Raw genomic sequence first — 23,304 nt, forward strand, 5'->3', positions numbered from 1 at the left:
ACACATTATGCTATTTTCAATATCTTCATTTCCCTTTCTTCCCCTTGTACAATTGTAGTCTGCTCCAGAGAGTTCCAAAATCCTTTGAAAAAGAATGTTGCTGATGTAGAAAGAATCAATTTCATCAGCAATGTTGGCTCTATTAGCATATGGACACTGGTGAATAAAATCTAGTTTATTTTATTTATATGTTTACATTACAAATAATCCCACAATAGTTGGCTGTTAAAATGAGACAGAACTTGTGAAGTTGTTAAAAGAAAAGAAGGTACAGTGTTGCATGGGACTGTGGAACAAGAGCCTGATCATTTAGTACTAAATTGAATTAACTCTACCAGTTGAAGGAAAGTAGCTTCTTAGAGATTTGGTGACAGGATAACAGTAATTAATGAATGGTGTAGGAATGTTTTGCTCCTAAACGATTTGCACAACAAATGTTTGCTCTTTTTTTTAGTAAGTTGCAATTTTTGGAGATATTTTTAAGGGATTTTTTTTTGATGCCATATCTAAAAAAAAGTTTAAAAAATGTGAATTTACCCAGACATTAAATACTCACAAACACTACTATGTGCAAAATGCTACTGCAGCGTTCCACTGATTTCAAGGAGCTGATGGTGTGATAACTGCCACACCTACAAACTCAGATTGAAGGGCTATGGTACCACCACTTCTGCACTTCTGGACACAGTCTGAAGATTTGCACGGCCAGGTTCTTTCAAGATTAACTATTTTATAAAAACTGTAAACAACAAAAATTAAAATCAGCCTAGGTTTTCACTGCTTTGACAGGATAACTAACTTCAGTAAAGGGAATTAAAGAGATAAAGTAACTCAATCCCATCTTGTCTTTTGATAAAGTTCCAGACCTCAGAGGGAGAGAAGAACTGCTGGACCTGATCCCCTCCCCACCACCATTCCCTTCTCCTTTTGTGTCATGTCTTTTTTTTAGATTGTAAGCCTGAGGGCAGGGAACCATCTAATTAGAAAGATTGTATGTACAGCGCTGTGTAAATTTATAGCGCTATATAAAAAAAGCTTAATAATAATAATAATAATAATAATAATAATAGAGCTGGAACAGGCTGCCAAAGCCATATTCACAGCGTTCCAGCATACTGTGGATTTCAACCAGAGTAACAATTAGAGGTTTGCTATAATTTAAATTTTATGGGGATGCTTTGATCTGGATTTCCTGCATGGCAGGGGGTTGGACTGGATGGCCCATGCGGTCTCTTCCAACTCTATGATTCTATGACTCTAAATTGGGAAGCTAAATGATGTTTCCACAGAGGTCTGTCCTGGACCAGGACTATTCAGCATTTTTACAAACATCAATTACCAGCTTGGTAGATGAAGGGAATGCTGTGGATATAGTATATCTTGATTTCAGTAAGGCCTTTGACAAGGTTTCCCATGACATTCTTGCAAACAAGCTTGTAAAATGTGGGCTAGACAAAGGAACTGTTAAATGGATCTGTAATTGGTTGACCGGCCGAACCCAAAGGGTGCTCAACAATGGCTCCTTTTCATCCTGGAGAGAAGTGACCAGTGGGGTCCCACAGGGTTCTGTCCTGGGCCCAGTGCTATTCAACATCTTTATCAATGACCTGGATGACAGAATTGGGAGCATACTTATCAAATTTGCAGATGACACCAAATTAGGGGGAATAGCTAATACCCCAGAGGGCAGGATCAAGATTCAAAATGACCTGAATAGACTAGAAAGCTGGGCCAAAGCTAACAAAATGAAATTCAAGACAGAGAAATGTGAGGTATTGCACTTAGGGCGGAAAAATAAAATGCACAGATATAGGATGGGTGACACCTGGCTGAATGAAACTACGTGTGAAAGGGATCTAGGAGTCCAAGTAGACCACAAGTTGAACATGAGTGAACAGTGTGATGCGGTAGCTAAAAAGGCCAATGCTATTTTAGGCTGCATCAATAGAAGTATAGTGTCTAGATCAAGAGAAGTAATAGTGCCACTGTATTCTGCTTTGGTCAGGCCCCACCTAGAATATTGTGTCCAGTTCTGGGCACCACAATTCAGAAAGGACATTGAGAAACCGGAGCGCGTCCAAAGGAGGGCGACAAAAATGGTGAAGGGTCTAGAAACCATGCCCTATGAGGAACGACTTAGGGAGCTGGGGATGTTTAGCCTGGAGAAAAGAAGGTTAAGAGGTGATATGATAGCCCTGTTTAAATATTTGAAAGGATGTCATATTGAGGAGGGAGCAGGCTTGTTTTCTGCTGCTCCAGAGAACAGGACCCGGAACAATGGATGCAAGCTACAGGAAAAGAGATTCCACCTGAACATTAGGAGGAACTTCCTGACAGTAAGGGCTGTTCGACAGTGGAATGCACTTCCTCGGAAGGTGATAGAGTCTCCTTCCTTGGAGGTCTTTAAACAGAGGCTGGATGGCCATCTGTCGGGGATGCTTTGATTTGGATTTCCTGCATGGCAGGGGGTTGGACTGGATGGCCCTAGTGGTCTCTTCCAACTCTATGATTCTATGATTCTATGAATTATAAAATGAATTATGAGTATGTTTAGATTTTATGGACAGACAGAATTGGTTGAACAGCCAATACAATAGAGGATAGAATTAATACACTTAAGTAAAGACAAATTTTGATGATTTGGGACCCCCAGACATAAATTTAGAATGAGAGCGAATGGACAGGGTTTTAAAACCTCAAGGGGAAGATGTCAAGGCATCGGATGACCACTTGGAAATAGCAATGGGGAGGAAGATTAGCCTTTCACATGGCTATAGCTACTGACAACTAGCTAGTCAGGAGCATGGAGCTGAGGTACACAGCCAGCAATTGGGTAAATCACCTCAAAAATGTTGATAGAATTCAGAAAAGACAATCTAAACTCCCTAAATCCTTGAATATTTAAATCTGAAAATTTAAGTGCTTGCACCTTGAACTGTTCTGTGCAGACTAGGAGGACTGAACTGCTCCTTAACATGGCTTTATTTTATAATTTATAAGTCTGGAGTGTCAAAATTCTTGTCCTGCCAATTATCTCATAATATCCATAAAGTTTAGAAATTATAGGTTGCTCCAACCTAATCTTGTGGGTAATGATAGACAGGAGCAGGGAAGTAGTTAGTGAGACAGGTAAAGGGGTAAAAGAACAATCTGTTGGGCAGAGATGCAGTAACAGTTACAAGCAATAGCAAGCACATTTTTATACTGTTTATCAGTGAACAAAGCACTCTCTCAGCAGTTTACAATGTGTAAGCTAATTGCCCCCAACAAGCTGGGTACTCATTTTTGCGACCAACAGAAGGTTGCAAGGCTGAGTGGACCTTGGAGCCCCTGGGATCGAACTCACAACCTTGTGGTTGCAGTACAGGCATTTAACCTGCACTTGTGGCTGCAGTATAGGTATATAACCATTATGCCATCAGGCTCTGGATGCATCTTCTCATATATGCTATTGAAGTCATTGGCCTTGATCTAGTTGCACAGAACTAATATTACAAGCATGGAAAGGAAATCATGCAAGTAGCCCTATTTAAAATGAGAAATGCACACATATCACATCAAAAGTGGATGGGAGATGTTTTATGTTCATCTGCACAATGCAGGGTATGATAAGGGATAAACAGAGTAGGTATGCACGTTTAGATGACCAAATCCTCCGTCTCTACCCACATACACCCACTTATGAGTCAGTTCCTCAAGAACAGCAACCTCCTGTACCAAACTACAGGATCTGGTGAATCACTGGCTGGCATCTTGCTGGTGAATTACAACGGTTAAGTCAAGCCATCACCACTCAACTTTTTGTTTGCTACAGATGGCAGAATTCTGTTCGAGTCAATAAATAACCAACCCTCCACCAAAAACACCCACCTTGTAAGCAGCCCAACATAGTAATTTCCATTTTGTCAGAGAATGTGGAGATCAGCAGAAGTTTCAACTATTTTCCTGTAGTTGGGTGTGCTGCAAGGAAGTCATTTGCAGGGATTTCCCCAAGACTCCCGGAGGTCCTTGTCAATGCCTGTCACAGCTCATCCAGCTACAGAAAATAACTGAATGTCTCCATACTGATTTCCCTCCCCCCAATACTTTCTGACTACACAGAAATCACTACACTGGAGGACAGTATTGCCTACAAGGTGTGTTTGCAGGAAGAATACACCAGAAAACATATTTACATGATACGTGTATGTCTCCTGATACTAGATCTCAGTTATTACATTTTTACCCAAAACATGCAGCATCCACTGTAAACTGGTGTAGGCAAGGGTCCGTTTAGGGGAATTTTATTATTATTGTTATTAGCTCAAATATTGCAAGAGGAGGGCCTGCTACGACGGCCCTTACAGAATCGTCTCCCGTTGTGTATACGGAGTAGACCAGGGGATCCCAATAAATGGAGCTGAGACAGACTTCTAGAATTAATAACCAATTTATTTATAAGGGGAAAAACACATACGATTCACTAGCATACACACACACATACAAGGCTCAGGAAAAGCAAAGGTTAGCATGGAATAGGATTTTAGGCATCACTGGGGTGATACGTACCAGAATGTAGACTCCCTCCAGGAATCCAAATGGAATATGATGCTGATGGCATGAGGCTCAGCCATGGAATGACTGGCCAGGAGCCAGGATTCAAAGGGACATAGCTTCCCCCTGAAATCCAGACTGGCCCAGTGAACAAGCAAATCTGATGATATTTATAGGCAAAATCTTGCTTCTGGCAAAGGTGCTTGATGGTGAGAAGGTGTTTAATTACTTTCTTTTCACCTGGATGTCCCTGTCTGATTGTCTTAGTGGTCTTAAGCTGCTCGGACAACAGACCCTGGGAGGGGGCAAGAGCCTCAAGAAAGGCAAACATTTGCTCTTCCTGGTTCTATGATAATCCTCTTATGCGACTCCCTAGATATGATGATGTGGGTGCCCCTCAGGGGTGTGTGTACATGTCCTCATGCCTTGCTGGCAATGGTGGACAGGCTATTAGAGTTCATCTGGGGTCATTAAGGGCTATCATTTATACCAAAATTTATATGGAGCAGCATGGGTAACACTGGCATATGGTATACCAAATGTGCATGCTCTGTTTATCCCTTATCATACCTTGCATTTGCACATGCAAATCCTAACATGTGAATTGATTTTTTAAAAAATCTGGAATATGAAAAGCCATGTGTATTGGCTAGCAATAAAACAGAAGATTTGAGGAATAACAGAAAATCCAGTGCAGTAAAATTAGAGAGATCATTAGTTATCTTATGTTTGGCTTTTCGCCATTTTTATGAGAAAACCCAGAAAACCATTGGCACTCATTCTAAAAACTGAGCATATTAAAGGTCTTACTGATCATAAAAGTGGGAATTTGCAGTATTGTAAGTATTAAAACATCAAAATCAAATAGGAACTGCAAATCATAAGACCTGAAAAAATGCATTACAGTACCTTTCTACTCTTAACTGTTTGGTTTTCTACAAGAAATACCTTAGTGTCATTCATTAACTATGGAATACCCGAGACATCCATTTGTTTTCTAAAAGAGTGCAACACTGATCGTACTTGATATATTGTAAATTATAAATATTATGCTACATATACAATATTTCTGGTTTAGTAATATCAGATTTTACTATGTGCAGTGCAATGCTACATATATCTTCTCAAAGGTAAGGCCCATTGAGAGGATTATTTGAGAGGATGATTTCCATATAAATGGTATCAGGTTAAAGATAAAATAACACAACAAAAACAACAGAACACACCAACTCTTGAATGGTTAACATAAACCTGTAGTACGTAAACTACATGTACTGTCAATTGCATTTTGAATAACCAAGCCCCAAACTGGTAGTTTTTGCTGCCTGTTTCAAAACGTTTTGAAAGTTCAGAAGAACAGCAGGCGATAATGCTCAGTTGTTGGTCATACATTTTTCTCTTCAACTATTTTTTTAAAATTTCATGGGTCTCATGTATACTATAGACCTGGTATAACTCAATAAACTGAGAAACTAAGAGCAGAATTAGTTTCATTCAGGTAGCAATGGGTGGGAATGAGGGCACTGTCCCCCATTAAGAATTCTTCCCCCCATGAATTTTTTTCTTCAGTTCTACAATTTCTAGCATTGAACAAACCTAAAACTTCAGCTTAGCATTTTGAAATACAGTTTAGGCACCCAAGGAAATAGGGCAGCTATCAAGGACATATGAACACAGTAAATATAAACATTCCAGGTATTCACAATTATCAACATATTACCCTCTGAAATGTTATAGATTTGGGATTTGAAGGAAAATTTCATTGGGGGGCAGAATGCTTTCATCTCACCCCCCCTGCCCCCGCTCCCATAGCTACCCTACGCATTTTAGCTGAAGATCTTTACCTTCCTTAATATGGTGTTTGGAAGCTTCCTTATTTTCTCCACATGTTCTGGGTTAACCCCTAGTTCACAGCAGCTCACTCTGAGAAGTTCTTTGTAAGTCAGTTCTTGTCGGTCCAGTTCAATTTCAATGAAGTCATTCTCTTTGAGAGTACGATTTTGAACTCTGACTTTGAGCACCAGTTCTAATTAAAAACAAAGACATCCAAAATATAAAGAGCATTAGTAATATGGGCACTAAGTAGTCTTAGGTTTGTTCTGTGGACTCTTATTATTTCCTCTTTCTAAATCCAGTTTGGTGACAGCAAGTGAGTAGCAAGAAGGTCTCCAAATCAATTCTATCATCAGATAAAGCTCATGATATGGAAAAACATGCAGGCAATTGAAATTCTACTGGAAGATACAATCATAATACACTTATCTACTGTCAGAAAACATGGCCAGTATGTTCTTCAGTTGTTTAACTGTACAGTTCAGTTTGTGCTGGTTTATCATGTGGTTTGCAGTACAGTCCTCCCTCCATTTTCGCAGACTTTGAATCTGCGGTCTCAGTCCTTCGTGGACCGGCAAGTGGGGAGGGTTAAAATGGCGCATGCGCAGGAACGTGCGACCATTCAAGCCAATCAGGCATGAATACGTGTGAAATTTCATTTTCATGGGGGGGGGGGGGGGTTGGAACGGATCCACTACAAAAAATGGAGGGATGACTGTATTTACGCAACAAAGCATGCCATTTTCAAAGAGAAAGCCCTGTTTGTTTCAGTATCAAATTTAGGGAAGGAAAGATGGGGAAAAAAGTTTGTGTCATCTTTAAGACTTGATTTATCTTAGCATGAGTTTTCGTGGATTACAATTCATTTGTTCTGATACCCTCATAGAGGACATCTTCAAAAAGGGGAAAAAAGAGGATCCAAACAATTATCGTCCAGTTAGTCTGACATCGATACCAGGAAAGATTCTAGGGCAGATCATTAAAAAGAGAGTCTGTAAACATCTAGAAGGCAATGCCTTAATCACAAAAAGTCAACATGGGTTTCAGAGAAAGAAGTCATGCCAGACAAATCTAATCTCTTTCTTTGATAAAATTACTAGCTTGGTAGATGGAGGGAATGCTGTGGATATCGTATATCTTGATTTCAGTAAGGCTTTTGACAAAGTTTCCCATGCCATTCTTGTTAACAAGCTTATAAAATGTGGGATAGACAAGACAACTGTTACATGGATTTGTAATTGGTTGACTGACCGAACGCAAAGGGTGCTCAACAATGGCTCCTTTTCATCCTGGAGAGAAGTGACCAGTGGGGTCCCACAGGGTTCTGTCCTGGGCCCAGTGCTATTTAACATCTTTATCAACGACTTGGATGACAGAATTGGAAGCATTCTTATCAAATTTGCAGATGACACCAAATTAGGAGGAGTAGCTAACACTCCAGAGGACAGGATGAACATTCAAGATGACCTGAATAAACTAGAAAGTTGGGCCACAGCTAACAAAATGAACTTCAACGGGGAGAAATGCAAGGTACTGCACTTAGGGCAAAAAAATAAAATGCACAGATATAGGATGGGAGACACATGGCTGAATGAGACTACGTGTGAAAGGGATCTGGGAGTCCAAGTAGACCACAAGCTGAACATGAGTGAACAGTGTGATGCGGCAGCTAAAAAGGACAATGCAATTTTAGGCTGCATCAGTAAGAGTATCGTATCTAGATCAAGGGAAGTAATAGTGCCACTCTATTCTGCTTTGGTCAGGCCCCACCTGGAATATTGTGTCCAGTTCTGGGCGCCACAATTTAAAAAGGATGTTGAAAAACTGGAACATGTCCAAAGGAGGGCAAGTAAAATGGTGAAAGGTCTAGAAACCACATCCTATGAGGAACGACTTAAGGAGCTGGGGATGTTTAGCCTGGAGAAGAGAAGGTTAAGAGGTGATATGATAGCCCTGTTTAAATACTTGAAGGGATGCCATACTGAGGAGGGAGCTGACTTGTTTTCACTTGCTCCAGAGACTAGGACCCGGAGCAATGGATGCAAGCTACAAGAAAAGAGATTCCACCTCAACATTAGGAAGAACTTCCTGACAGTAAGGGCTGTCCGACAGTGGAACAAATTCCCTCGGAGTGTAGTGGAGTCTCCTTCCTTGGAGGTCTTTAAACAGAGGCTAGATGGCCATCTGTCGAAGATGATTTGATTTGGATTCCTGCATGGCAGGGGGTTGGACTGGATGGCCCTTGCGGTCTCTTCCAACTCTATTATTCTATGATTCTATGACAATATTGAAGCCAGTAAATGCACAGTCATGTAGCTGAAGAACTGGGATCAGAGTAAAAACAGATACAGAAAATGACAACTGTAATACCAAACATAACAGCAAACCATGGATAATCCTAGCTAATATTTCATCTTTGTAAGGCTGTCTAGCAGAAGGGAGAACATGAATGCATCCCTCTGGACTACAAACTATCTCTGTCCTTAAGAGAGAGAAGTACATTTATTTTATGAGTGTATCTAGACATAAGTCCAATTTAGGAAACACAGGGGTCTTCATTAGGTTCATTACTCTGAGGGAAAGAAGCATCCACAGCAACATCAATGAGTCATTGTCACATTAGGCTGTGTTTGATTTAGAGGTTGGGAAGAATTATTTTAATAAATTATGTTTTCTGCTTTTGCAGAGGACAATGGGTACCCTGAATTTGGAGGAGTTAATTCAAATGTCATATTAGTCATATAAGCAGTGATTTATTATTCTTTTTAAGTAGACAAAATCACTCTCCATTCCATATATGCAGGGCTTTATATGTGGCTTGCACAGTTTTATTTCAACTAGTATTTTTAGCTAGGACAATGGGGAATTTCTTGTATTTCTTCCGATTTTTTGTTATTTCTGATTTGGTTTTTACTCGATTTTGTTCTTACACTGTATATTTTGAATTATGTTTTTGTTTTAAAGAACTGTAATCTGATCTGACATTACAAAACAGGAGATATCATTTCATAGGATCAGTTCCAAAGGTGCTGCTGCATGGAAATGTGTTACTGGTTTTCAGCGATACTGCCCTTCATTTGCAGTGCTGTGTCTCCCAGAGAGTCCTCCAATATTTAGGGACAGATCACAGTAGAAGGGAAATTCCAGTTCCATAAAGTAAGTTTCATTTCAATTGTGAATTAGGATGAAAGCCATTATAAATACATCTAATAAAACAACTGCTGTTACTACTTCAGCCAAGAATACTTCCATTGAAACTCCCGATTTGTGGGGATCTGTTCCAGACCCCCCCTGTGAATCAGAAATATCACAGATATTCAAGCCCCACTGGTTATAATGGGGGGTGCTCCCTGTTTACCGTCCATGAATGACAAAAACTGTAGATCCCAAGTCCGCAAACAGGGAGGGACAAGCGTAGTAATAATGATCATAACTGTCAGGATCATGGTAAACAGGTCTGAGGAAATGACATGGATGTGGCCACTAGGTGGAGCTGTTGTGTAAGTTATTTACAGCTCTAGTGGCAGTTATATGTGTCAGCATTCAAGCCGTGCATCATTGGAATGTTGATGCAACTGTCACTGAGTGAGAGTGACATAGTGCCTCAGAGTGGGTTGTTACTGATGTGATTGGTGGATGGTGTCGATGTATATAGTGTTGTACATAGTGGAACTTCTTCTATGAATGAAAGCCTCACCTGAGAGAAGATAACAGTGTCTCTTTGCTCAATGAGAAAGCAACAGGTGTTTCTTCAGCTCACAAGCTGGCGTATCCTGGTGCCATACGTTGACATGTTGCCTCACGCACTACGCAACGTAGTAACATCAAAAGCGAAGTCAAAGGCTTTCATAGCCGGCATCAATAGTTTTTTGTGGGTTTTTCGGGCTATGTCATATCAAAGGATGACCATAAATGGTAGTTTTTAATTGTTTTAAATGTAATTAATTGAATTGTTTTAAAAATGTTATTGTAAAGTTTTTAAATGAAATAAATAAATAAACATTAAATATAACTAATAAGATATGGTCATGATGGCAATGATAATGATTGTTATTAACAACTCCCTTTATCTCCCATTGTTTCCCAAAATTAAGACTCAAGGCGGCTTACAATCTAAAACAAATTCAATATATAGAGCTTACCTTGCATACTGCTAAATGGAAATGCTCCAGTGAAGAAAAAGGGCTGAAATGCTGGAACAGGTCCTGCATAAGGGCCACGAGGTTGCTGAGTTTCAGGCTGTTTAGACAGGCTGGGGGAAGAGATTGTCCTAGCTGTAGGAAGAGGCATTTGACGAACATGACCATTCTGGAGTACAGGTTCTGGGCATTCTAGAGCCATGGCCTTCATTGCATCCCCATTGGCCTCTACAGGGGATGACTTGTCATGTTGTACCATGGCAGTGCCAGACACCTGATTCTGAGGTAAAGAAACAGGATAGTCCTCATTGTGCTGTCCCATATGAGGGGAAATTCTTCCATTCAAAGAGGAACCTGAGGTGCTGGTAGTGCTGCTACTCATGGAGTTATAAACATAAGGGAATGGTGGGTTAGCCAAGTAATTGGGGATAATGGGCAAGGTAGAATCTTTCTTCACATCCAGAACATCATCATCATCTTCCACTGCAGGAGAAAGGAGAAAAAGAAACTAGCTAAATGTGATTTTCAACTGGAGATGCAGCACAAGAAGCTTGGTGAGGCCATACAAACTTTGGTATGATACATATTTTCATACCAACTTAAGGGCAGAGGATGAAGCCCCTGACTTTGAATGTTAAAATTAATGCATATATACAAAATTCTCCACTTATTAAAGCTGTAATAATATGCAACTATTTGCCATTCCTATTATTTAAAAAATTAGATATTAAAGAATATGTCAAAAAATTCAAAATATAAGGCTAATACAGGACCACACTTTTAATAAGTCAAAGCCCAACAATGCTATGTGATGATTACTCTCATTCCAAAGCAATATATGTTCACATAATTGCTAGTTTTTGCACACACAAAAATTGAAGCAAATTACAGGAAGAAAATTAACTTCCTTAAATTGCTATTGGACTCTAACAGTCCCACTGGCATTCAAATATTATTGATATTATGAATATTAATTAAGCATTTTACCTCCCAGCAACTTTCTAATCTCTCTCTTTGATGTTAACTGAGTTGGTCTTTCTTCTTTAACTGTGAGAATGTTCTTATCAGCGCCAGCATCAAGCAGGTATGATACCACCTGAGCATGGTTCCGTTTACAGGCCCAATGCAAGCAAGTCCTGCATAAGACAAACAGAAGAATTAAAACACCACACTGCACAGCATAACATTTCCTCTCTGTATGACTTTTTCTATGAAGAACGATAGCCTACCTTTTCCTTCCACAATTACAGACTCTTACAGCAACATCTACTGGCAAAACAATTTCTTGCATTTAGACAGCATGTAAATCATAGGGATTCAAAGCTCATTACTTCTATCGTGCCAGTTTTAACAAGCAGTTTTGAGCATCATGAATCAAAACCTGTATTTTAAACATTCCAACAGCTAATACATGTTTTTTTCTAACAGCAATCCCAGAGTAAAGAATGCATTTAATAGTGAGAGCATAAGCAATAAAAACCAAAGGCAAATTGCTGATAGAAATGTTATGGCTATGTTCACAAGGTATATATGTAAAATGTTGCTTAATAGTACATGAATACCCTTCTATGAGCCCAAGAAAATCCTTCAGTTCCCATGCTTCCTCCATCTCCTCCTTCTGCAGAGCTAGACAGATTACTTCTACAGAGTTTAATTTCACTTTGAAAGAATCTTGGATTACTGTTACTGTACTTCCAGACTAGGAGTTGTTTTATAAAATACATTTCATTAACGTAATGGTGAGAAACCAGTGCAAGCCCAAGCTGAGACTGCAAACAATCACATTTCACTCAGTCTTTGGGATAAAACTGGCCACAACTTTAATACAGCTACAGCTGTATAGGTAGGCCTGTCATGAGGCAAATATCTGCACCCCAAGCCACTAGCAGACCCTATGCATTCACAGCACCAACCTCATGACCTGAAGCAGGAGCCATCAAGGGAGATGGTAAGACACCACTGAAGTGCACAGCCATCTGAGGATGAGGCAGGTCCCACCCCTGAGTTAGGCATTACCTATATGCCTCTATCACCAGAGTTCCTTAAGGGAACTCCCCATGAGAAGGATGGGTTTAAAATCCTGTTTCCCACCCAGACAGGATCTTGCCTCATGACACACAGCCCAAAGTAGTGACAATACCGAAAGGGTGAACATAACAGAACATCAAATAAAAACATAATCCACAATTCATATGGCAATTAAAGGTAGAATACTTTGCAGAGCAGAGTGCATGACAACTTCTATCTCCTGGATGGACCTGAGTGATCCATCAAGTGCCTAGAAAAGAACTCCCCTACTGCCCACTGGTTGGCTACCTCTTCCTTGGCCAGAGAAAACAACAAAGGAACCTGGGAGGAAGGAGACAAACGGGGGTGGGAGCGAAGATGACAGCTTTGTGCAACCTGTACTGCTGCAACAGACTGCAAAACTCCATCCAGGTAAGTCTGAAGAACCCTAAAATCTGTGGATGCTCAAGTCCCATTAAATATAATGACATAGCAAAATGGTGTCCCTTATAAAAAATGGAAAATCAAGGTTTGATATTTGAAATTTATACTTTTTTGAACATTTTCAAACCTTGGATGCTTGAATCTGCATAAAAGAAATCCGTGTATAAGAATGACTGACTGTAGTTTGACATTGGTGCTTTAGAAACTGCCTAAAGTTTCTCACTCAAATATAGTGATGAGGTTTCTAAAAACAACAACAACAAGAATAACAGAAACTACATGCAACAGAAGCCCTACCAGACATGGAGGAGGAGGGGAGGAGGAATGCTGGTGACATTTTGCTCAGGCTTCTTGAAGCTGATTATTGTATAGCATTAAATCACAATCTAGTGCAGCGTTCACAACCTCCACCCCTCCAGATGTTCTAAACCAGTTTTTGGAACTCCTAACTGCTCATTCTGACTAGGATTTCTGGGAACTGAAGTCCAAAACATTTGAAGGACTCTGTGTTGAGGTCAAGCATTATGTGTGAACCACAGCACCCACAGAAAGCTGCAGTGGCATGATCCACCCTTGGAGAAGCCTACCCTCTCTGCTCTTGCATGATTGACAGTTCTGATTAGAAGGTGGGTATGCCTTTTAATTATGACACTAGTACTTTAACTGTCCTGGCAAGGGAATTCTGCAAACTGTAGTTTTGTGAGACATTTAGCCTTCTCTGTCACAGTGGTGCCATAATAAACTACAATTCCCAGGAATCCCTAGCACTGATCCAGGGCAGTTAAAGCTATCTCAAACTGGATTATTTCTGCAGTGTGTTTTGGACCACTATCTGCAGTCAAAAAAAAAGAGAAGCCTTATTGGATGACATAGGAAACCCTTCAAGCAGCTAAGGACAGATGGGAAACAAAAGGTGAGAGAGATTAGATCAGATCCATTAATGCTACTATACACTGACTTGTGTGCAGAGACAAAGAGAATAACTATAATAATAAATGTAGAGAAACAAAAGATGACAACAAAAAACAAAAGCCAAGAGACCTCCTCCACAAGATCTGAGAAATCAAAGGATAACTTGAACCAAGAATGGTGACCAAAAGGGGAACACATTATTTGATCAAGTAGAAGTAAAAAGATAATACAAAAACTACATGTAAGAACTATATAAAAGAGATGAGAGGGTGACAGATTCATTCAAGGAAGAACCATATGAAAACTAGTGTCAGTTTCAGAAAGTGGAGTGGAAGAGTATTTGGAAGAAATAAATCACCGGGAACAGATAGAATATAAACAGAACTGCTTCAGGCTACAGAAACAAAACCCACTCTACCTAAAATCTGTATCTGTCAACAACTATGGAAAACAAAACTAAGGCTCACAGATTGCAAACACTCAATATATATTCAATATATATTCAAGGCCTCAAGAAAAAAGACATTAGGGATTACAGTAACCACAGGGCCATTGCGTTAACTTCCCATGCAAGCCAAGCGATGCTGAAAATTAAGAGATTATCAAACGGAGAAAAAGGACAGGAAGGAAACAGGATATTCCCATCCTCACAGTGCAATTGAATTAAGATTATCACACAATGTCCCACAGCACTGTACTCATCCCTTCCTTCTCCGGTCAACAAAGTGGAAAGGTCCCATAATTTTTTATTTATGGGAAACAGTCCTGAATAAAAAGTTACAGGACCATTCCACTTCATTGATGGGAGAAGGACAGGATGAGCGTAACATCATGGGACATCATGTAATAATCTCTGTGCAATCGTGCGATAAGGATGGGAGCATCCTGTTTTTCTCTCGTCCTTTTACTCCATTTGATAATCCCCTTAGAGGCCAAGACTTTTAGCATATACAGTACAAGAAATGCCAGATGTCCAATCTGTTCAGGAAAGGATGAGTCGCTAGAGATAATACTGCAAACATAACAATGGAAAGAGGCCCAAGAAATTTTAGAAGAAAATCAGTATGTGCTTTATAAACACTAGCTAAGCCTTGACTTTGATAATAAAAAATATGCAGGGTTCTTAAAGAAATGGATGTGCCACAACATTTAATTATTCTGATGTGTAATATGTACTCAGGACAAGAGGCTACACCATCTGGACACAATATACATAGAAATGGAATGGCTTCTAATTGGCAAAGAGTCGGGCTATGCTCCATTTTATAACTCTATCTGTTTAACTTGTATGCTCAACATATTATACATGAGGCAGGATTAAATTCAGAGGAAGGTGTCACAATTCAAGATATGCAAATGACACAATATTACTAGCAGAAAATAGTAAAGACTTTGAATGTCAGCTACCCATATCCACTGATTCTGCATTCACAGATTCAACCATCCATGGCTTAAAAATATTCGTCCCTCCACAAAAAAAATCTAAAATCAAGGTTTGCATTTTGGAATGTATATATACTTTTGTTTTGTTTTTTCCATAAAGGTTTTTCCTTACACCAGAAGTAACCTGTGGCCACTGAGCCCTTCCCAGAAGGCTTCTGGCTCCATCCTGGCTTCTGAGGGAGGGGGGGGGCCAATCCCATCAGGCCTCCCCAAAGGAACTGAGCCCTTCCCAGAAGGCTTCTGGCTCCATCCTGGCTTCTGAGGGAGAGGGGGGGCCAATCCCATCAGGCCTCCCCAAAGGAACTGAGCCCTTCCCAGAAGGCTTCTGCCTCCATCCTGGCTTCTGAGGGAGAGGGGGAGCAATCCCATCAGGCCTCCCCAAAGGAATCGAGCCCTTCCTAGAAGGCTTCTGGCTCCATCCTGGCTTCTGAGGGAGAGGGGGGGCCAATCCCATCAGGCCTCCCCAAAGGAACCGAGCCCTTCCCAAAAGGCATCTGGCTCCATCCTGGCTTCTGAGGGAGAGGGGGGGCCAATCCCATCAGGCCTCCCCAAAGGAACTGAGCCCTTCCCAGAAGGCTTCTGCCTCCATCCTGGCTTCTGAGGGAGAGGGGGGGCCAATCCCATCAGGCCTCCCCAAAGGAACCAAGCCCTTCCCAAAAGGCATCTGGCTCCATCCTGGCTTCTGAGGGAGAGGGGGGGCCAATCCCATCAGGCCTCCCCAAAGGAACTGAGCCCTTCCCAGAAGGCTTCTGCCTCCATCCTGAGGGAGAGGGGGGCAATCCCATCAGGCCTCCCCAAAGGAATCGAGCCCTTCCTAGAAGGCTTCTGGCTCCATCCTGGCTTCTGAGGGAGAGGGGGGGCCAATCCCATCAGGCCTCCCGAAAGGAACCAAGCCCTTCCCAAAAGGCATCTGGCTCCATCCTGGCTTCTGAGGGAGAGGGGAGGCCAATCCCATCAGGCCTCCCCAAAGGAACTGAGCCCTTCCCAGAAGGCTTCTGCCTCCATCCTGGCTTCTGAGGGAGAGGGGGAGCAATCCCATCAGGCCTCCCCAAAGGAATCGAGCCCTTCCTAGAAGGCTTCTGGCTCCCTCCTGGCTTCTGAGGGAGAGGGGGGGCCAATCCCATCAGGCCTCCCCAAAGGAACCAAGCCCTTCCCAAAAGGCATCTGGCTCCATCCTGGCTTCTGAGGGAGAGGGGGGGCCAATCCCATCAGGCCTCCCCAAAGGAATCGAGCCCTTCCTAGAAGGCTTCTGGCTCCATCCTGGCTTCTGAGGGAGAGGGGGGGCCAATCCCATCAGGCCTCCCCAAAGGAACCAAGCCCTTCCTAGAAGGCTTCTGGCTCCATCCTGGCTTCTGAGGGAGAGGGGGGGCCAATCCCATCAGGCCTCCCCAAAGGAACCAAGCCCTTCCCAAAAGGCATCTGGCTCCATCCTGGCTTCTGAGGGAGAGGGGGGGCCAATCCCATCAGGCCTCCCCAAAGGAATCGAGCCCTTCCTAGAAGGCTTCTGGCTCCATCCTGGCTTCTGAGGGAGAGGGGGGGCCAATCCCATCAGGCCTCCCCAAAGGAATCGAGCCCTTCCTAGAAGGCTTCTGGCTCCATCCTGGCTTCTGAGGGAGAGGGGGGGCCAATCCCATCAGGCCTCCCCAAAGGAACCAAGCCCTTCCCAAAAGGCATCTGGCTCCATCCTGGCTTCTGAGGGAGAGGGGGGGCCAATCCCATCAGGCCTCCCCAAAGCAACTGAGCCCTTCCCAGAAGGCATCTGGCTCCATCCTCCACTCCCTTCCCCTTTTGTGTCATGTCTTTTTAGACTGTAAGCCTGAGGGCAGGGAACCATCTAATTAAAAGATTGTATGTACAGTGCTGTGTGAATTTACAGCGCTATATAAATAAAGCTTAATAATAATAATAATAATAATAATAATAATAATAATAATAATACTGTTTCAGTCATCTGTTTAAAGTTAGCTCTGCTACAAAAAGAGCACTGTTTCTAAAAAGGTATTAAACTATTCACTTATTTTTAAAAGTTATACATAGCTATATGAATCTTTCAGTTTCAAAAACACATACATATAGTTGATTTTCTTTTGATTTACTAAGATTTTAGAGTAGTCTTTAAGATTAAAAATAAAAAAGTCATGAAGATCTTTTTGTATTATTTTCTAGAAAGATGATTACAGTATTCCACTTTTGAGATTTCTGATTTTTTTAAAACAATAATTCAACTTTCTAAGTGATCTCAAATTGCTGTTATTGTTTGCTGTCAGTTTGTAGTAACCTTATGAACAATCTGAAATTAATAGATAGTTTATATTCTTAAGAAGTATTGTTAATTTGTAATTACTCACTCAAATATAGATAGGGTGTATGTGGTTTTTAATCCAGTATGCATCTGTCAACATTCACTACATCTACTATTAAACTGAACAAGGTTTTCCAATATCCTTCTCATCGGAACAAAACTCTCTCAAAATAATTTCTGTGTAAATGCTCCTTTGCTCGATTTGCTTCTTCCCTTTTCATTATCACTAATCAGCATGTCACCAAAAACACCTTACAACATACTGTATAGCTTACATTGCAAAAAAACAACAACAACATATTCATTACCTAAACAGAACAAACTAAGATATGTTTTTAGTGGAGCTTTTGGGCTATGTGACCATGTTCTAGAAGAGTTTCTTCCTGATGTTTCACCAGCATTTGTGGTTGGCATCTTCAGAGAATGCTTGCCTGGAAAGGAGTTGGGTATGTATATACTGTGTGATCCTGGGAAGGCAGGTTTCCTGAACCATCTGAACAACATACACCCTAACATCCAATTCGCTATGGAAAAAGAAAAGGAAGGAACACTGCCATTCTTGGATGTCCTAGTCATCCACAAACCTAACCAACGTTTGGGCCAACAGTATACAGAAAACCTACACTTACGGACAGATACCTGCACAAGAACACCAACCATCACCCAAGACAAAAAAAAGAAGCACAATAAAAACACAGGTAGACTGGGCAAAACGGATCTGTGAACTCCACTTCTTGGAAGATGAACTGAAGCACCTGGACCCAACTCCTTTCCAGGCAAGCATTCTCTGAAGATGCCAGCCACAGATGTTGGCAAAACGGCAGGAAGAAACTCTTCTAGAACATGGCCACATAGACCAAAAACCCCACAAAAAACTATTGATGCCGGCCATGAAAGCCTTCAACTCCACATGACACTTTTCCATTTTGAAAGCTCGTGGCAAAGGAAACATTAACAGTGAAGATGCACTTATTAAAATACTAGATAATATGCAATTACTGAAATATCTGATTCATCTCATAAACATCATTTTATTTGCAGCCATACAAGTAGTCAAATCCCTTAAGGGTTATTTTAAAATGTTTTTTTATTTACATATCTTTTCTTAAGCATAATGTAGACAATTCTTAAATTATAAATAAATCTCTTCTCCAGTGTAATGTAAGGCATTTTAAGAATGACATAACTTTTTAAAAAAACAAGAAAAGATTAGTTAAAATCTATTTGTTCAACCTCCCCTAGTTTCTCACAACTGTGCAACCATGTTAACAGTGTAACCTAATAATTAGATTTGAGTCTGCTCATATGAACTGTGTGTGCAAAGGGATCTTGAAGCACTTTTGAGACACAGATCCAAAACACACTGCAGAAATAACTGACTTTGAGACCGCTTTAACTGTCCTGGCTCAGTGCTGGGAAATTTTGGGAACGGTAGTTATTTATTTATTTTTTAAAAAGATATTTCCCAAAACATCAATCCATACACTCCATGCATGATGCCTGTTTACAATACAATTAATTCAAACATAACAACACATTCATATCTTCTACTAGTCATACTTCATTCATTATTTCCTTTTCTATAATCTAACGGCTTGACAAAAAGAAAAAAAATACATAGACATCTATCTATCTATCTATCTACACACACACAAATCTATATTCCTTTCTGTAGTTATGTGAGACATTTAGCCTTCTCTGCCAGAGCATTCTGATACCACACCAAACTATGATTTCCAGAATTCCATAGCACTGAGCCATGGCACTTAAAGTGGTGTCAAACTGGATTATTTCTGCAGTGCAGTTGCAGCCTGACTGAAATAAGTTGGTAACATGGGCTTTCACAGACCTGAGTCTACTTCCTCAGACACATTTAGTATTTGCATAATAAGCATGTTTACTCTCAGACAGGTATTCAGAGGATTCAGAGGATAAGTGTTCAAGCATAAAGAATATAGTATTATCCATCTTGGGTCAAAAACACACTGCAGAAACAATCCAGTTTGAGACCACTTTAACTGCCCTGGCTCAATGGTAGGAAATCCTGGGAACTGTAGTTTTGTGAGAAGACATTTAGCCTTCTCTATCAGAGCTCTGGTACCACAATAAACTACAATTCCCAGGATTCCCTAGCACTGACCCAGGGCAGTTAAAGTGGTCTCAAACTGGATTGTTTCTGCAATGTGTTTCAGATCAAAAAGGAATACGTCAATGAGTTGCCAGTTTTCTAAACCAGCAAAAAAAAAGGTAAATAAATCACTCTCCACAATTAAAGTCACGTATCTTTAATATGGCATGACAGATGGATACCAAAAAGAATCACCAATTCCTATTTTTAGAAATTAAAAATGATTTTAAAAATCAAAACAAAAGGAACTTTAAGCTCTCACTCCAACTCTACTCCAACAGTTAAATTCAATATGGCATAATAGTTGAATACCAAAAGGGATCATTGATAACTAATGAATCCCCTTTTCAGAAATTAAAAATGATAATTGAAAAAAACCAAGAGCCAAAAGGGGAACTCCAGGCTCCCTCACTCCAGCTCTAGGGCTGCATCCACATTGTAGAAAATAACCCGGTTTGGCACCGCTTTAACTTGTTGTCTGGCCCAAGGCTATGGAATTCTGGGAGTTGGAGTTTGTTGTGGGGACCAGAGCGGAGCACAACAAACTCCAACTCCCAGAATTCCATAGCCTTGGGCCAGAAGAGTTAAAGCGGTGCCAAAGCGGGTTATTTCTCCCGTGTGGATGCAGCCCAAGTGACTCACCAGCCATTGATCTCATTCTGAGAGTTGACATCCACTCCAGCCTGGACCAAGCGCTGCACCTCCTCCAGGTCCCCCAGAGCCGCCGCTTCCCTCAGCCTCTCTTCAAGCTCTTTCTCCTCAAGCGAAGAAGCAGAAGTCATATTAGACAACAGTTTTAGGGAGAGCAAACTTTAGGTTAGTGCATAGCAGTAGCCTACTGTGCAGCAGCAGCAGCAGGAGGAGGATGGCTGAGCAACTTCATCCCACACAACTCCAGTCCGAGGCGGGCAAAGTCCAGTCAGTCCACAAAGCAAAAGGCCCGGCCTCTTCTTCCTGTCAATAATAGCGGGGGTGTAGCTACGTCCCCTGCTACCTATTGCTCATAAATCAAGCCCTTGTGGCATTCCCAGGTTGCCCCCTCCACTCCACCTCCATCATTGCATAGTTATGGTAGTAGGTCTAAACCGGCCCAGCTTCCTCCTCCTCCTCCTTCCAAGGGGGATCCTATTAACTGAGGCACCCGCGACCAAGATATTTCGTTCCTACCGACATTCAGTCAAGCAAAAACGCCCCTCGGGGAGCAAGCCTCCTCGCTCCCCTTTTATAAAATTATTAGGGACACTTTAAAATAGACACAGGTCCAAAACACACTGCAGAAATAATCCAGTTTGACACTGCTTTAACTGCCCTGGGCTCAGTGCTAAGGAATTCTGGGGGCTGTAGTTTTGTGAGGCATTTAGTCTTCTTGTTGTTGCTGCTGCTGTGAACCTATGAATAAACAAAACAGAAATAATCCAGTTTGAGACTGCGCTAACTGCCCTGGTCTTAATGCTACAGAATCTGGGAACTGTAGTTTTCTGAGGCATTTAGTGTTGTTGTTGTTGTTAATATTAATATTACATATTACTTAGATATTATCCTGTTGCTGCTGCAAACCTATGAACAGAACAGAAATAATCCAGTTTAACACCATTTTAACTGCCATGGCTCAGGACTAGGGAATTCTGGGAACTTGTTTTGTGTGACATTTAGTCTTGTTGTTATTGTTAATATATATTATTGCTGTTCTGAACCTATCAACAAACAAAGCAGAAATAATCCAGTTTAACACCACTTTAGCTGCCATGGCTAGGGAACTCTGGTTACTGTAGTTTTGTGAGACATTTAGTCTTGTTGTTGTTGTTAATATTATATATTATATATATATTAATATAATTGTTGTTCCTGTTGCTGTGAACCTACAGCTCAATGTATCTGAGGAAGCAGACTTTAGTCTATGAAAGCTCCTCCTGCCACCTTTCTTTCAGTTAGTCTCAAAGGTGCTACAAGATCTCTCTACGTACTGATTCTACAGACTAACAAGGCTATAGTCTTTGAATTCTGTTGTTGTTGTTGTGTGCCTTCAAGTTGTTTCTGACTTATGATGATCCTAAGCCGACCCTATCACAGGGTCCTCTTGGCAAGATTTCTTCAGAGGCAGGGTGAGCAAATGTCCTTCTTTTCCAGGACATGTCTTACATTTCAACCTTCTGTCCAGGAGGAATTCCAAAATGGCTTCCATCTTGAGCCGGATGATTATATATCATGTTTTGAGAGTTGAACTACTGCTCTGGAGACCACAGTTCAAATCCCTGCTTGGCCATGGAAAGCCACTGGGTGACCTTGGGCAAGTCACACTCTCTGAGCCCCAGAGGAAGGCAAGACAGACCTGAAGCAAAACCCTGTGATAGGGTCACCTTCGGGTTGTCATGTCAGAAACAACAAGAACATACTATATGTGTGTGTGTGTGTATATACACACACACACAATCTATACACCCTATATCAGAGAGAGAGAATGAGAGGGAGAGTCTACCTCTGGAGACCAGGGTTTGAATCCTGACTTGGTCATGGAAACCCACTGGGTGACCTTGGGCAAGTCACACTCTTGTCAGCCTCTGAGGAAGGCTAAGAAAACCCCATTATTGCTTAGCTTTAGGATCGCTATAAGCCAGCAATGACTTGCAGGCACACAACAATGACATATATAGGGTGGCACTGTAATGTAACAATTTGTACTGCAAACTACAGGAATTTTGTGAGGCTAAAGAGGGGAGGAGAACAGTTATGTACGCCACCTTGAGCTCACTGGTGGAAAGACAGGACACAATTATAACCAATGCAAATAAACAATGGTAATAAATACCGCAGCTCCAGACATTCCCAAACTGTGAGTATGCCTTGACTAAGCAGGAGGTTTGACACAGAAAAGAATGTAAATATCAACACTTGAATATGACACATAGCAAATCAAAATCAAAACAAGGGGAGTTGTTTTGAACTGAGGCCTTGCCATTCAACAATACACCAACACACCGATTCACATGTAAATCACTTCCTTCCAACCAAAGGTCCCACAATATATGTGTGTATGTGTGTCTGTGTGTGTGTACACACACACCACTCTCTTCCATGCCACCATTCTCTGAAGATGTCAACCACAGATGCTGGTGAAACATCAGGAATAAATTATTCCAGAACACAGCCACATAGCCTGAAAACCCCACAAAAACTATGGATACTGTCCATGAAAGCCTTTGACTTGACAAGTGGAGTTAACATTGTACTAGCATTGATGTGTAGTGTAAGCAGCAATGTAAATCTGTAACAGAGGAATGACTTCAGAGTCCCATGGGGTTCAGATTAGGAGGTCTTCAGTTTGAGGCCCTCGTCTCCTTTCCACTGCTTCTTTTGTTTGTTTTTACCAATAAAAAATCCATGTGGGGGAGACTGAATTTTCACACCATGCATTTTTTGTAAAAAAAAATAGCACTGGGAACTCTTTCTGAAAACATCCCTACTCTATTTGTTTCAACTGAAATCACTAAATTTAGTAGAGTTACTTCTCAAAGCCACAGGACTCAAACACTAGGACCTGGAACAATGGATGCAAGCTACAGGGA

General features: G+C 41.1%; 1 protein-coding gene across 3 annotated transcripts in view; it reads right to left on the minus strand.

Moving 5' to 3' along the window:
- The window catches only part of ANKRD40 (ankyrin repeat domain 40), a 28,610-nt gene extending 7,727 nt beyond the window's left edge, over window positions 1-20,883 (minus strand). For 2 of the 3 annotated variants that reach the window (XR_016282236.1, XM_089537306.1), the window contains exons 1-4: window positions 20,384-20,883; window positions 11,493-11,641; window positions 10,509-10,988; window positions 6,378-6,559 (exon numbers count right to left, since the gene is read on the minus strand). Coding sequence is in view for 1 of the 3 variants with exons in the window: in XM_089537306.1 (XP_089393432.1) it covers window positions 6,378-6,559; window positions 10,509-10,988; window positions 11,493-11,641; window positions 20,384-20,523 (951 nt within the window). In the remaining 2 variants the exon portion in view is untranslated. Of the gene's footprint in view, window positions 1-556; window positions 740-6,377; window positions 6,560-10,508; window positions 10,989-11,492; window positions 11,642-20,383 lie in introns of all 3 variants that reach the window. The other variant, XR_016282237.1, reaches the window with a different exon arrangement.
- Window positions 20,884-23,304: the final 2,421 nt, after the last annotated feature.

Source organism: Sceloporus occidentalis, unplaced genomic scaffold (assembly GCF_023333645.1).
Source record: "Sceloporus occidentalis isolate IW3139 unplaced genomic scaffold, rSceOcc1.0.p SCAF_1, whole genome shotgun sequence".
NCBI lineage: Eukaryota > Metazoa > Chordata > Lepidosauria > Squamata > Phrynosomatidae > Sceloporus > Sceloporus occidentalis.